Source organism: Sabethes cyaneus, chromosome 3 (assembly GCF_943734655.1).
Source record: "Sabethes cyaneus chromosome 3, idSabCyanKW18_F2, whole genome shotgun sequence".
In the NCBI taxonomy this organism is placed as follows: domain Eukaryota; kingdom Metazoa; phylum Arthropoda; class Insecta; order Diptera; family Culicidae; genus Sabethes; species Sabethes cyaneus.
The window spans coordinates 85,819,595-85,834,073 of record NC_071355.1 but is presented as its reverse complement, the minus strand read 5'-3'; the positions used below and the strand labels follow the sequence as shown (position 1 = coordinate 85,834,073).

General features: G+C 39.1%; 1 protein-coding gene across 4 annotated transcripts in view; it reads right to left on the bottom strand.

The window, feature by feature from the left end:
- Positions 1–268: 268 nt before the first annotated feature.
- The window catches only part of LOC128740067 (calcium/calmodulin-dependent protein kinase kinase 1), a 190,919-nt gene continuing 176,708 nt past the window's right edge, over positions 269–14,479 (bottom strand). For 3 of the 4 annotated variants that reach the window (XM_053835576.1, XM_053835579.1, XM_053835580.1), the window contains 7 exons: positions 12,989–13,055; positions 7,981–8,438; positions 7,136–7,428; positions 6,855–7,028; positions 6,608–6,788; positions 5,362–6,070; positions 269–4,827 (listed from right to left, as the gene is read on the bottom strand). In XM_053835576.1, the coding sequence (XP_053691551.1) occupies positions 4,599–4,827; positions 5,362–6,070; positions 6,608–6,788; positions 6,855–7,028; positions 7,136–7,428; positions 7,981–8,438; positions 12,989–13,055 (2,111 nt within the window). In that variant the 3' untranslated portion in view covers positions 269–4,598. Of the gene's footprint in view, positions 4,828–5,361; positions 6,071–6,607; positions 6,789–6,854; positions 7,029–7,135; positions 7,429–7,980; positions 8,459–12,988; positions 13,056–14,479 lie in introns of all 4 variants that reach the window. The other variant, XM_053835577.1, reaches the window with a different exon arrangement.

Below are 14,479 nucleotides of genomic sequence, written 5' to 3'. Positions count from 1 at the left end.
CGTCGGTGCGCACCAGATTTATCAGGCTGTAGTTAAGGAATTTGTCCTTGATCCTCAACACTCATAGACGGTCATCAATGGGCACTTCATTCGTTATGCATGTAATCCGAATCAGACTCCATACTCTGCTTTATTGCCACCACTGTAGTAGATGTAATACTCGAATGCCTAGGATGGGTAGGTAGATAAGTGTTATAAGGCCTTGAACTGTATGCTATACTTCGGATGAAATTAGAAAAAAAAACAAATCTGGACCCTTGAAATAAAACTTGGTGTGATTTATTCCAGAAAAGCAATTTCAAAATATGAATTCTTAAATACAATTTTTACTAATTTCTAAACTATTGATCCGGATGCTTAAGCGTTCTAATTGGGACAAAAATCTGCGCAAAATTTAACAAATCGTATTTCTTTTAATCAGTATATTATCGAATCATTTGTTTTGTATTTTTGTTGTTTTTAGCAAGGTAAATTCGTACAGGTAGAATAAGTACTTGATTTGTTCATTCTGTTGCATTACCGTTTCTATGATTTTACTGTCGTTCTTCGTTATTATCCTTCCAGATAAAGATATCAATGCGGATTTGAGAAATACTAGTATAATAGAAAAGATTTTAGAGAAAACTGTAGCCTGTTTGTATGACTGATCAAATGTATAGTTAAGAGAACCTAGATTTCGTACCATGTCATGTGCGATATACTCAAAATCATTTTTGAAAAGCTTAGCTCGCGTTTGGTAGTGTGCTGCAACCCTACTGAGTTTAAGAATAGCTTAATGATTGGTTGCGCTCCTTCGCTAAACTAAAAGAGATAGAGACCGTCGAACTTAAAACTGATGTGAGTTCATGAAAATGTTAGGTGGTATGAACAAATAATATTCGGCTAGAGGGGAATAAAATGAGTTGTTAAGAATTGTACGTTCAATAGTATTTAGTCCGAATCCAATTATATCTGTTTTCACCGGAACCACACGTAAGTATATGGAATGCTCAGTTTATTGTAGATAGTAGAAGTGTTTTATTAATATGTATCAAACTAACATTAGATAAATTAAATTAATATTTTATTAAGCAGTGACGGAATGAACAAACTAGTTTGAAGTATGAAAGAACAATGTGATATCTATTTGTTTTATTCTTTTATAGAAATTTAAGGTGAAGGTCGTCAGGGTCCAGTTGCATTTTTTACTGATTTCAGTACTTTCACGACGAAAACAGAGTTGCTAGTAGTAGGTAATAATCTGTTGTGAACAATTATGAAACGTAGAATCGCGTATCCATGTTTGCTGTTGAACGAGATCCGACTGTAGTTTTTTCACATAAAATGCTGTTTACGGTGAATTTTTTATCAGTAAATTTTATAAGTATATTTTCGACACTTTACGACCGTTAATTTAATAGCGAAATTTATTGGTCAATTTCATGCTCAACGTAAATATGACATCACTCCACAGATACACCCGTTTCCTTGGTAACGTACAACAACGACGGTCGCGGATTCTAAATTCAATCGAAACGAAGTAAAGTTTTTCATATCAATTCAAGTGAACAGTTTTAAAATTAAATTAAAATTAATGAAAAATCGACGGCGAAAAAGTGAAAATATAGTGATGAGTTTAATTGGGCAGAAATCTCATTATTTAGTGTTATTTATGCCCCAAAAAGTAATAGAACCTATAGACTGCAATGTTTAGTGTTTCGAGTTGCAAGATCTTATTACGGCTAGCAGGTTAGTTGAACTAATTTTTTTTTTTTTTGTGATGGTTTCCCGAGTCTATGGGAGCATGTTGGTACACTGAAGAAGCGAAGAGAAGGGTGATATTCGGTGCCATAAAAGGACTCTGACGACCTTGTTGTTGAACTCTCAAGTAGGGGAAGGGCGGTAAAGACGGACACCTTAAGGTAAAGACTCAATATCTACTCAAATATAACTGTATTGATCCCAATTTTCGTATAAACTGAACCTTTAAGTCTCTGTCTAATAAAGTTACAACGTGTGCTGTAAAATTTCTTCCAAAATTTATGCTTTTTTTAATATTATAAACATCATGTATAAATCAGAGTTTCTGTGCATGGGCGGGAAAGACGGACACTTGATATGGGAAAGACGGACACACGCAAAAAGGTGTCACGCGTCGTTGAATTAACAGTATTAAGAAAAATTAACATATTTCATCATGTATTTAGGAAAGAATTGGTTTGGTAAAACCCCCTTCCCGATCCCCCCTTTGAGCGAGAAAATAGTATGGTTCCCTTCAATATTTTAATTGGTGACGAATTAATCGTTTCTAAAAGTTGGCTCATTGCAACTGCTATATGACTTCTGGTTACTTTTACATATATAATATGTAAGTATTTGCAATGTTAAATCGTTGTTGGGCAAAATGGGTTCAAAATCTGTGTGTCCGTCTTTCCCTACCGTTGGGTGTCCGTCTTTCCCGACTTGGATACCATTTTTTCAAACTTCAATAACTTTTTACTGAATATTCAAAAATTCACTAGGTTTCCAATGGATATTCAGTGAAAGATCAAACTAACGCAATGTCGTCGGTTTAGCATGAATATGTTGTTTTTTAAAGATTTACCAGCTATTTTCTTCACGCACAAAATTACATCGGTTAGCGTATATACGCATTTTTTCTTTGTTTTGCTTATAAATTTGTCAGCTACGCTGCTAAAAATCGGCAGTTTAGTTCAAAAGTGTTAATTCAATCTATAGAAACATTTCCCATCATTGATTTGCTTCAAAAAATTATTGTTTATGAAATATGACAAGTGTCCGTCTTTCCCGCAGTGTCCGTCTTTACCGCCCTTCCCCTACATGCACACTACTATAACGCCGATCTGTAACGATTTTATATTTGTGAAAAATGTAAGATGAATTATTTTAATTTATATAAGCAGATGTATGCTGAAACTGTGTTTTCTGTTCAAATTTTGTAAATACAGAGTCATGTGATTACAAACGGTTATTTGAATTTTAACTATTGTTCTCATATCAAGAAATTGTTTTTTTTGAGTATGCTTGTTCAAATTTTTGTTATGATAGTAATAAAAGCGGAAATTACCAGAGAGCGATTAAATGCTTATATTCTGAATATATAGCTGAATGTTTAGTTTTACCTGATATGCTGAGATATTATTTCAAAGGAGTGGTTTCATAGTTTACATTTGATTCGCTCAAGTATCTCTTCTTAATACGCTAAACGATTTTGTCTTTATCTCACTTGAGCTTAACATTTAATGGACCGACGGTTTTAAAAAATTCAATAATTGATTTTTCAATGCGTCCTCATCGCTCCTACACTGTTAGAATGGACTCAACAATCACATAATTGCTTTATAAACTTTAAATTTTGCTCGTTGTATTGACTCTATCAATTTTTGGGATGATATTTGTATGTTCGTAATTTTACTGATAGGAGCGATACGGGGAAAGTACTTTGCCAAGAAGCAGCATGAATTCAGTGCTTTGCTTTGGGGGCTGTAAGAGATGGTAATTTACACACATTTTTGATAGTAGTCTATATGATTAGTGCAACTAGGTATTCAAAACATGAATGGTCCCTTGTGTGCACATGTCAATAAAACGTGAAAATGTGGTCAGCTCAAGTATGTAGTTAAGTATGCTTTAGGATTGATATAAAAGCTTAAGTGGATGAAAATCTATCATTGTGGGTTATTTCTGTTGTTATACAAACGTTTATCCTATTTTTGCTTTAGAAATTTCACAGTGAGATTCTGACGCCAAAGAGTTTTTTCTGCTAGTTTACGTAATATATCTATGAAAAATTGCGTTCATAAGATTTTAAGTATGATGTTTTGCAATAAGTGTTTTGGCCAAATTTATTTTCGAACAACGTTATAAGCCGGTTGTACCGGTTTTATTCATTATATTCTATAAGTATTTTGTTGTTAAAGCGTAACTTTCTGAAATTCCGATTCTGCTATTTTGAAACAGACTTTTCATTATCGGGTTATTCTAACTTTAACATTCAATTTTTGGTCGAAAATGTAATTATTATTATTCTTCCTAAAACACATGGCTTAGTTGGTTACGTTTTAAAAGATCAAAAATTGTAAAATATGTACATTTCTCTGTATCTAACTTTTATCAACAACATTTAAAAACATGTTCAAAGCTATTCTTTACGTTTAGTTCTTTTCTGATAACGGCAAGATATGAAAATTTGTCAAAATATTGTATACACTGTAAGTACGAATAAAATTGAACAATACATTAAAATGAAAAATAAACGTGATCTATGGATACCTTACAACTTACGATTTACAATTTCTACCAAATAGACGGAATAATGTCTAGTTAAGTCCCATAAACTGGAACCCAAAATGCAAATCTAACATATCACGTTTTGTCTACAGCCAAATCTGATTAGCTCTTGAATGATTGCTTCCGGTTTTAAGATCTCTGGAAACGTGGAAAAGAGGAAGAATTCACTAGCATCGAATCAGAGAAGAATTTCTATGTATGTTTGATTTGGCATGTGCTAGAAAAAAGAGAAAGGAATGATTCAAATGTCTATCTTTCGAGTGAGTACGACGAAGCGCAGTGCAGTTTCTAAAAGCAGCAGACTACATCTATGCGGTGTTGTCATCAGTTACCATTTGCTCCGAGGTCCCGGGATAGGTTTGGTTTGAATCTTGTTGCTCGGTGTATTCAGCAATCGCTTTCTTCAATAATTGCTGGGAAGTGTTCAATTCAGTTCCAGCAGGCGATTTGCCTGGCGATGGTAGCTCTTCCGGGCTTTCGTTTGGACTGGACACGCCTTCGGTTACCGACGGTAGCAGAGATTCATTGGAAGGTTGCCTGGAAGAAATGGAAACATTTTAACGAAGGCGAAGCACTACCTAGATTATTGCACTAGATAATTGTCATGATTTCGCGGGAGCAGCATTTACGGAGGCGTGAATAGAAGGAATCACTATCTAAATCAACATAAAGCGCGACAAGATGGATTGCCGCAATTGCCACGCGATCACGTTGGCGCTATTGAGCTCTCTCAAATCCCAATAAAAGTTTTATTTGAGTAGCAGTTTATTGAACTATTATATTGCTAATATCCAGAAAACAATTCTACAACTAATCCTATCAAAACCATAACCTATCACGCAGAGAAGCATTTGACTGCAAACCCAAACGAAAACACTGAAAAGCAGATCCAGGGTTGTAAAAATCATAACATGACAAAAGTGTAAAAACAATAAATAAGAAATAAAAAAGATTTTCAACATAGTTAGTAGGTAGTGACAAATTATTCAGAAATTGTATAACGCAGCATTGTAATATTCTCCAAGAACGTGCTGTACATTATATAGCTTCTGAGTGGTTTCAATAAATTACCTTTCCGATGTGTGATAATCTCCGGGTGCCGAGTTAGACCGACCAGATCGGCTAAACCGCTCGATTCTAGAGCCTCCCAGCTGTGGTGTTCTGCCAGAAATGGCCTTAGTGAAAGGATTTAGGAACGAATGTTTTTTCAGCATGGTCTTTATAAGTATGAGGGTGTCCAGTTTTGGAATGCTCTTCACAACAGACGTCATGTCTTCGTCGCTGATTTGGACCAGTCGGCAGTTTTCCTCCTCACTTGGCAACCTGTGCAGACCGAACTTCGTGATCCAACAATGTTCTTTAATCTGGGGAAGCGTTATCCGAGCCTGAGGATCTTTGTGCAGCGTAGATTCAATCAGGTCCTGAAGCTCCGAGCTAATTAAACCGGCTGGAGAAAAATTCACAGGGTCATTTTTGATTTTTTCATATACACCAGGAACCGAAGTAGCAATGAAAGGAACATTCCCGTGGACTAGAGAGTACAGCGTTGCCCCTAGTGCCCATATGTCTGCCGCTTTTCCATTGTAAACTAGCTGCCCGGGAAGCAACGTTTCTGGAGCTCTGAAAGCAGGTGTACCAGCTGTCGATCCGTTATTCATGGCTGCATCTTCACCGAGGAATTCATTGCAAACCCCCAAATCGGCAACTTTTACACTACCCGAATCGGATAGCAGCAAGTTGGCCGGCTTAAGATCGCCGTGAATTATCCGTTGGTAATGAACTAGAATGGAAATAATTAATAGATTTTTCACAAATTAGCAAAAGATTATATTTTTCTAACATTTTGGAGCCGCAAGTTGAAAACAACCATGCGTCTACTTTTTCTTTGGATTCGACAAGGGCGCCTTGTTCATTAGCCTTCAGAGATGATGAGACGATTCGACAAAGAGTAAGTCTTCCGAACACGTGAATCTGAACAGGTTGAGTTAAAATTGAATGGAACATTTTCCACATTTCATCGTTGATTGTAGAAACTGCTTATAACTTGTTTCTCAAACGGTTGCTCAGTGAAATTGCTCAAAAATGTTTTCCACGATTCCAAAAAATAAAACGGATGTAGCTGTAATGAACAAGTCGCCTCTAGCATTTTCAAAGAGGGTGCTCTAAGATTTTTCAAAGATCTTCACGAGATCGTGTATTCAAATAACTACACTCGCTATTTAAAAATCATAATCTACACTTTCTCCAACTTCTATTAGGAGAAAATATATTTTTTTCCAATGATATTATCTTAAATGTAACTTTTTTCTCAACTTACGATATTCAACTCCCAAAATAACATCTCTGAAAACATTCCAGGCACGTTCCTCACTCAGCGGAGTATCGGTAGGTATACTAAGAACTTCTCCGTGCTGTACTAGCTCAAACACTAAGTACAATGAATCCTCCAAGGGGTCATCCAGAACTTCGACTAGTTTCACTACGTTGGGGTGATCCAGCTGCAAGCGATCGACACTTCGTAAGCTCAGCTATAATATGATACCTAATGTTGAAAATGGAATTACCTTTTTGAGCACAGCAATTTCTCGATACACCCTATCGAGCGGAGAGGTACCTCGCTTTGGTCCACGGCGCATAAGACCCGCCTTACGAAGCAATTTGCGCTTAGAGAGAATCTTCATGGCATAATGTGTGGAATCTTCTTCTGAATATGCCAGTTTTACCAGTCCATAGGAACCCTAATGAGTGTAATAAAAATTGATTAGTACGATCGAAGTCTGACTTCATAAGATTAGCAATATTCTGTAACTCGATCGACAAAAATATTGCACTCGGTAAAACTCACCTGTCCAATTTGATCTAAGAGTTTGTACTGATTCAGCTGTAGGAAACTGCCCGACTGTTCGATCGACACCCGGCGGGATTCCCGCAGCGGAGCGCGCCGCCGACCGCTTCGTGGGCTACCGTAAGGACTGTTGTACGGGCTATAAGGTACGTTCGGATAAATTGGTCGAGTTTGGTCTAGTGTCTGCAGCTTAGGAAGTACACGCCCCCTGAATGACACTCCCGCAGTGTGGATGTCCAGCTGAGATTCGCTCCTATTGCTTGCTTCTATCAGATCGTCATTATCTACCAGATCTAGAGATTGAGTTTTTGGTAAGATTTTAATATGTTGAGTCATGAAGCGTACGCTGTGGGAGGATGCGTTAGAAAAGCCGAAAGGTGGCTGATGTTGTGGTGGAAAGAAATAAGGAGATTGAGGATGATACTGTTGATTGTAGATGGGTGGTTTGCTCGAGCATGCGACTGCAGAAGCAATAGTGGCAGCCTTAGCACCGGTGTTAGTAGCTGTTGCAAGACTGGACGCTCCTGAGATCTCGCAAGCCGGTGCGCTATTAGATGGGGTTTCCATGACAATTGAAGGCAAAGGTGGTTCAGTTCTTGGATGACACATATCACACAAGTTTACGATAGGTATAGAGGCATTAGTTCCGTTCGAGTTCCGAACAGGTGTTAGGGTGACGGAATGGTGTCTATGGTTAGTCGTGCTATTATGGTTGAGATTGATGGTTATTGATGGATTCGCCGGGGTCACACCGACCGATGGCTTCGTTGTGTTTTGGTCGCTTGGTTGGTTAGTTGAGGCATGGCTGACATTCAAATTGACAGGTGAATTCGCTGTTTCAATACCTGTTTTCGGCATGCTAGCTTCCTTTTCGTCTATCTCTTCGGTTCGTATTACTGGCTGTGTTATTATGCTAGAAAAATTGGTTGAAGCTACTTTATCTAGTTGACTATTCGCCGACTGCTTGTCGCTATTGCTAGTAAAGCTAAGGTTTTCAAAACTTTTAAGATCGCTATCTAGGAGACTGTGTTGCAGTTTTTGCTGTTGTTGATTCTGAATGGTCTTTTCGACTACGAAATCGAACAAAAGAGCTGGCGGCGGCGGTGGATCAGGTGGTGTAATGAATTGCAAACATTTCATGCTAGTGCTATTATTATTGGTTAGGAACTTTCGATCCAGATTCACGTCCAAATTGCCGCGCTTCCGGTCGACGTTTTGTGATAACTTTACGTCCGAGACATTCTCAACAGAAGGTACCATGCTATGCGCTATGGCTGTTTGTTCCATTTCGAGTGGCTGATGCCTGCGAATAGAAATTGAAAACTGATGAATATAATTAGTTATTCGATGTTCGAGAAATTGTATCGGTTTGACATTTATTCATTTTATTTGAATTGTGTAACCTAACGGTGCATTTAGATTGGCAACATGTGGCATGCAACTTTTTCCAAACTGTTGCCCGATGTTTCCAAGCAACTATGGCAACGTATCACAAATGTGCAGGTGGCGACAGAAACAACATTTAGCAACAACTTGCAACATGTCACATATCACATGTTCCCAAAACATTGTCCAGTTTAAACGCACCTTAAGACCTTCTTAGGAAGGCATCGTGGAAAGTAGGCGTGGAGTCAACCAAAATTACAATAAAATAAAATGCCTTGCAGTGGCAGCATCACTTAATAGTGCTTGTTTTTGCAATAAAAAGCAAAATATACTACATGTGCACAAGCTACGATCTTCATCCACTCAGGTGCATGACATAAAGGATGTCCCACATCAAATTGCATCACGGAAGAAACGCTGTAGAAAATTACCCATTGAGTATTTTTTCTTGAAAATTTGGGTTGAAGTAGTTTAGAGTGTATTGTTTACACTAAATTTGTATCGCTGTAAGTTTTTCGAAATTTAAAAAAATTTTGGAAAATCCTCAACTCTCTCATCGGGACATCGGAAAACAACTCGGAATCGTACAGTCAACGCTGAGCATCAAACGGAAGGAGAAAGAAAAAATGTTCTATTAGTGATCAGGATCACAAGTGTGACGTGAAATCGCTTAAGCGGAATCCCAATGTTTCGGTTAAGGATGTGGCCTATAAGTTGAATCTGTCCAAGTCTTTCGTTCAAAGAGCCAAGGACCTTCAGGAACTGCATAGGTACAAAGTGCGGAATGCTCCAAATCGTGACGAACGGCAAAATACGGTGGGGTGGAAACTGCACACTTAGATGCTGACGAAGCATTATAATCTCATCATGGATGCTGAGACTTACGTCAAGGCGGACTTCCGGCAGCTTCCGGGGTTACTGTTCTTCACCGCTCAGCCCATGTTTGATGTTTCGGAAGAAGTAAGAAAGCAGAAACTTTCAAAGTTTGCCAAGAAACACATGATTGGCAAGCGATCTGCTCATGTGGCAAACGAAGTGCGCCGTTCATAACTATCGATACTGCAAGCGGGCAGATCTAGCTCAAGGAGTGTCCACAGAAGCGCCTGCTGTGGATCTTGTTGAAGCAACACGAGGTCCTTACGAGCCGGATCTAGCTTCGTGTCACTATTCAAAGGATGTCCTGGAGTGGTACGAAGCCAACGGGGTCACTTTCGTACGGATGGACATGAACCCCACCAACGCACCGGAACCAAGGCCCATCGAAAAATACTGGGCTATTATGAAGCAGGCACTACAGAAGCATCCCAAGGAGGTCAAATCTGAGGAAGACATGAAGAAAAAATGGGTTTCCGTACTGAAGCCAGATGTTGTACAGAACCTTATGTGTGGAGTTAAGCGTAAGGTGCGAGCATACGGTTATGGTATTGAAGTTGATCGAAATAAATATGTCAAAAGCATATTAATGGGCTATATTTTATTGACTGAAAGTTTGAAAAGAATCAGTCAACTAGGTAATTTTCTACAGCGTTTTATCCATGATGCAATTTGATGTGGGAATCAACTTAAGTTGGTTGTTTGTGCGGATATCTTCTCAGTAATGATATCTAAGGTTTTCCGGACAAACTGACGCGACTGATCAGAGCTACATTGGATCGAGTGATGTGTTTCGTACGTATCTCTGGGACACTCTCGAGTCCCTTCGAGACGCGGCGAGGGTTGAGACAAGGTGACGGTTTATCCTGCATACTGTTCAACATCGCTCTTGAGGGGGTGATCCCACGAGGGGGCATCGAAACGAGAGGCACGATTTTTACCAAGAGTATCCAACTTCTAGGCTTTGTTGATGACTTCGATATCATTGCCAGGAACTTTGCGACGGCGGAGGGAATCTACGCCAGACTGAAAGCGGGGTCTAGGAGAATTGGGCTAAAAATAAATGCGTCGAAGACCAAATACATGAAGGGAAGAGACTCAAAGGAAACAAACGCGCGCCTCCCACGGACGGTAATCGCTGACGGCGACGAACTAGAAGTTGTAGAGGAGTTCGTGTATTTGGGAGCGCTGGTGACCGCGTACAACAACACTAGTAAGGAGATCCAGCGGCGCATCCAAGCGGAAAATCAGGCCTACTTTGCCCTTCGTAAAACGCTACGATCAGGAAGCATACCCCGCCGCACGAAGCTAACAATGCACAAAACCCTTATTAGACCAGTAGTTCTTTATGGACTTGAAGCCGTGACGCTGCTTACGGAGGACATACGTGCCCTTGCCGTGTTCGAGCGGAAAGTGCTGCGGACAATATTTGGCGGAGTACAAACTGAAAGCGGAGAGTGGCGGAGGCGTATGAATCACGAGCTACAGGCACTGCTTGGGGAGACTCCCATCGTACATCTAGCGACAGTTAGCAGGCTACGGTGGGCCGGACACGTCGTAAGGATGCCGGACGACAGTGCGACGAAAATGGTCCTCTTCAACAACCCCACTGGCACCAAGAACAGGGGGTCCCAACGTGCACGAGGGCTCAACCAGGTCGAAAGCGATTTGCGACTTCTGAGACGACTAGGAAATTGGCGACGAGTGGCCCAAGACCGAGTTGAATGGAGACGAATGCTGCTGAAGAAGAAGAAGAATGATATCTAATCTCATTGTCAATGGAGGGCTCAGTCTTAGATCAAGGAAGAGCAACTAATGACGAAACAAAACTATAACGTAGAAATTCTTGGCAAACGTAAAATCATAGCTTGTTAGAGGACCTGCCGCAGCGTAAAGACTTGGTCCGTCATTAACGCTCCTCCTTAATTCTTACAATCAGCCGATGCAGACAAATAATCAGCTTTTCCGGGCCCATCCTAATCTCTAACTAGGCGCCATTCGGGATTTCGTCGAAATGATGCCTCCAACTTTCGATTGGTTCGCGGTACAAGGTCTTGGCGGGATGCGTTAAGTTTTTGTAGAACTTTCGTGGTTCCTGAAAATAGTGCAGCTGCTACAGCTCTGCATACTCTTCCTCCTTGAGAAAGAGCGAATTTCCCAGAAAATTTGGATTACTGCATCTCCTTCTGTTTACCATCGCCATATTAGTCTCTTCGCTGATTAAAAAACGAATCACAATGAAATAATTGGTATTTAACCGGTGATTGGAGAATGACAGCCCAAAACTGACAAACGTGGAGGCGGATTCTAAATTCGGCACTGATTTGAAAAAGTAAAACAAGTAGGAGAAGACTGTCCAGAACGCACCGGGGGCTAGAATGGCCCATGCTATTAATTGTTTAAAAACGCGGAAACGATTTGGTAAAACTATGAATGCGCATTTTATTTTGGTGTAAAACAAGCTAATTCATAATTGTGTAGCATGTAAAAGCATCAAACATAGCCACATCCAATAAAATCAAGCGATTATCCGCGATCTCATTCCACATGTAAGAAATCACGGTTTTCTCTTAAGTTTTAACCACTAGTCGGTATGCAAATTTTATAATAAATACGGTCTATCTAATTGATATACTCATACTCGATGATTCATCACAAAAACGGCATTAACTAGGCATATTTTTCTATTTATTAAAAATGTAGCAATATTATGTATTGCATATAACTTAGAATTTGCCTTAAACCTAATTGTAGATTGTTCAACTTACAATATTTCATCACACATCAGTTGGAGAAAAGTAGATGATTAAATTTTATTGCCAATTATGTTGAGATATGAACCCATTGTATCCCAGCAAACAAGCGTATGTAACAAACGCTATAACGAACGCTTCCGCCATTTCGGCAGCCTAGTTTTAGGAGTTTATACAACACGTGATTATATGTAAATTTGCTGGTTGCGTTTAACGCCTAGCTGGGCAAACTTGGTGCGTTTTGCCCGCGGGCTTTGGGGTTTTGATTTTGACTCTTGCCAAAAATCGTCAAAAATAATAAAAAATACTAGTTTTTGTGAGGAAATTTCACCAGGAGTGTGTAAAAAAGATCCCAAAGTTTTCTAGAAGTTGAAAAACGTGGAACAAACACGTCGTTGCTCTGCAAAATGATGTTTTGCTTAAGCGGTGCGTTTTGGACCACTTTACCCTATAATTGAAAAATATGAGCAAACGGTACGGTTAAAGAAAGCAAAAATGCTTTCATCTACATGTTTCGTTTTAGTTTCGTCGCACGAGCAACATCTTACAATGCTATACGAGAAATTGAATATTCCAAACTCTTCAGCCTAACTTTTCTCAAAAAAGTTCTTCAGGTTACACGTATATGAACAGTGCAGTGAAATATCGTTAGTTAGGACTACACTTTGACTTTGTTTTATATGGTTTAACTCCACGCCTGTTACCAATGGGATAGTTCCCTCTAAGTGTTAAAATTCCTAATTCAATGAATCGCACTATACTTCGCAAGTATCTACAAGATGAATACACACAACAGCATGGCATAATCAAAGGAGATGGATGATATCGATTTTACACCAACCTGGCCAGCTCGGCAATCCGCGTGGCACATTGATTACGACAGGTTCCTCCTCCATGCCAGGATGATGCTGAAAAAGAAACGAGAAAAAGAATATCACTGTAAGAGGGGTCAACAGGTTACGGTCTTTTATTGTAATGCAATATATATTAGAACATTCCACCTTCTTTATTGCTGGTGACACTGAAGATTGAACGTAATTGATATGTGTCACTACTCGTATTAACTGCGATTAATGGTACATTACGTTGTACGTCGTTAAGTCGTTAGGTTTCTGGCAGTTCGAAGACATAAAAGCACTAAATATGCTGTATGTATACTTATTCAAACCAAATAACCGCTGATTGTTCTTGGCAAACTCTTTTTTGTATTAAACTTTCATTTGGTTGGAGGCTGATGGATGTTCAATATCCCGGTATTAAATCAATACAAAATTAAGAGAAATTATACTCAGTAAAAACTGTTGCTAAACCATACATTTTCGTGGATTTAATCAACAAGATTACTGAGACCCATCCAATAGATGTCTTCGAATCGCCAGGACCATGAATTACCCAACAACCAACATCATTTTCTGCTGGTATGTGGTTAATATTAAAAGTTGAAGCAATAAATAGCCTCAATTTGTCGATTGAAAATTACCCGTTTATGAACAAAACGCAATTAAGTCATTAATTCAAAAATCGTGTCCATCAAAATAAAAATAGGCCTGTTGCGGTTGCCGAGTGCCGATTAACCTGTTTCGTGATGCTTGAAATTACAAGATTTAATGTCGTTTAATAGTTTTTTGGTCCAAAACCATTCATTTAGCATACATCTTAACTCTCCCAGATGGTAATCTTTCCTGCATGTTCGCATTTCATAACTGCATCGCTGCAACGTTCGATTTCATCACCGAGTGCAGACCGATCGGTGCGAAGACCGTTTACGGGTGCTGCCTCGCAAATAGTCGGTTAAAGCAAAATTTTATCGTACTTTCAGCTATAAATTACGGTATTCGCTGAACTCGTGGGTAGGTATTCATTATTTTACCGTTTCAGTACGCCCCAGGTTATAAACTTGATGAGGCAATAATATTCAAGATTCATATAACAAATACTATAGAATGCTCGTTTGAATTCGAAAGGAACAAAGCTGCAAAATTTAATGGTTAGGAATTTTCGATTTCAAATAATTGTACTTTTCTATCACATCGAATTTATCGTTTTCTGTGATAGAACATTTATTTTTCACTTTTCCCTTTTAGCCAAACCCTTTTAGTTAGCCTCCGCCCTCATAAGGTTTTGGACAACGAGCCACCATAACATGAAACAATATAAGAAAGGAGCATTCACTTTGTGGACGATTCAAATATAACGTTAATAAAATTTCGGCATTTTTCAATCCCATCTCTCCCCGTTGGTCCCCTTGTAAGCCGTTCAAAATTTAAAAATCAGAGAGGTTGCACAAGACACGACCGCATAGGTGACGTAGAACCACGTAAGTCTCTTTGTA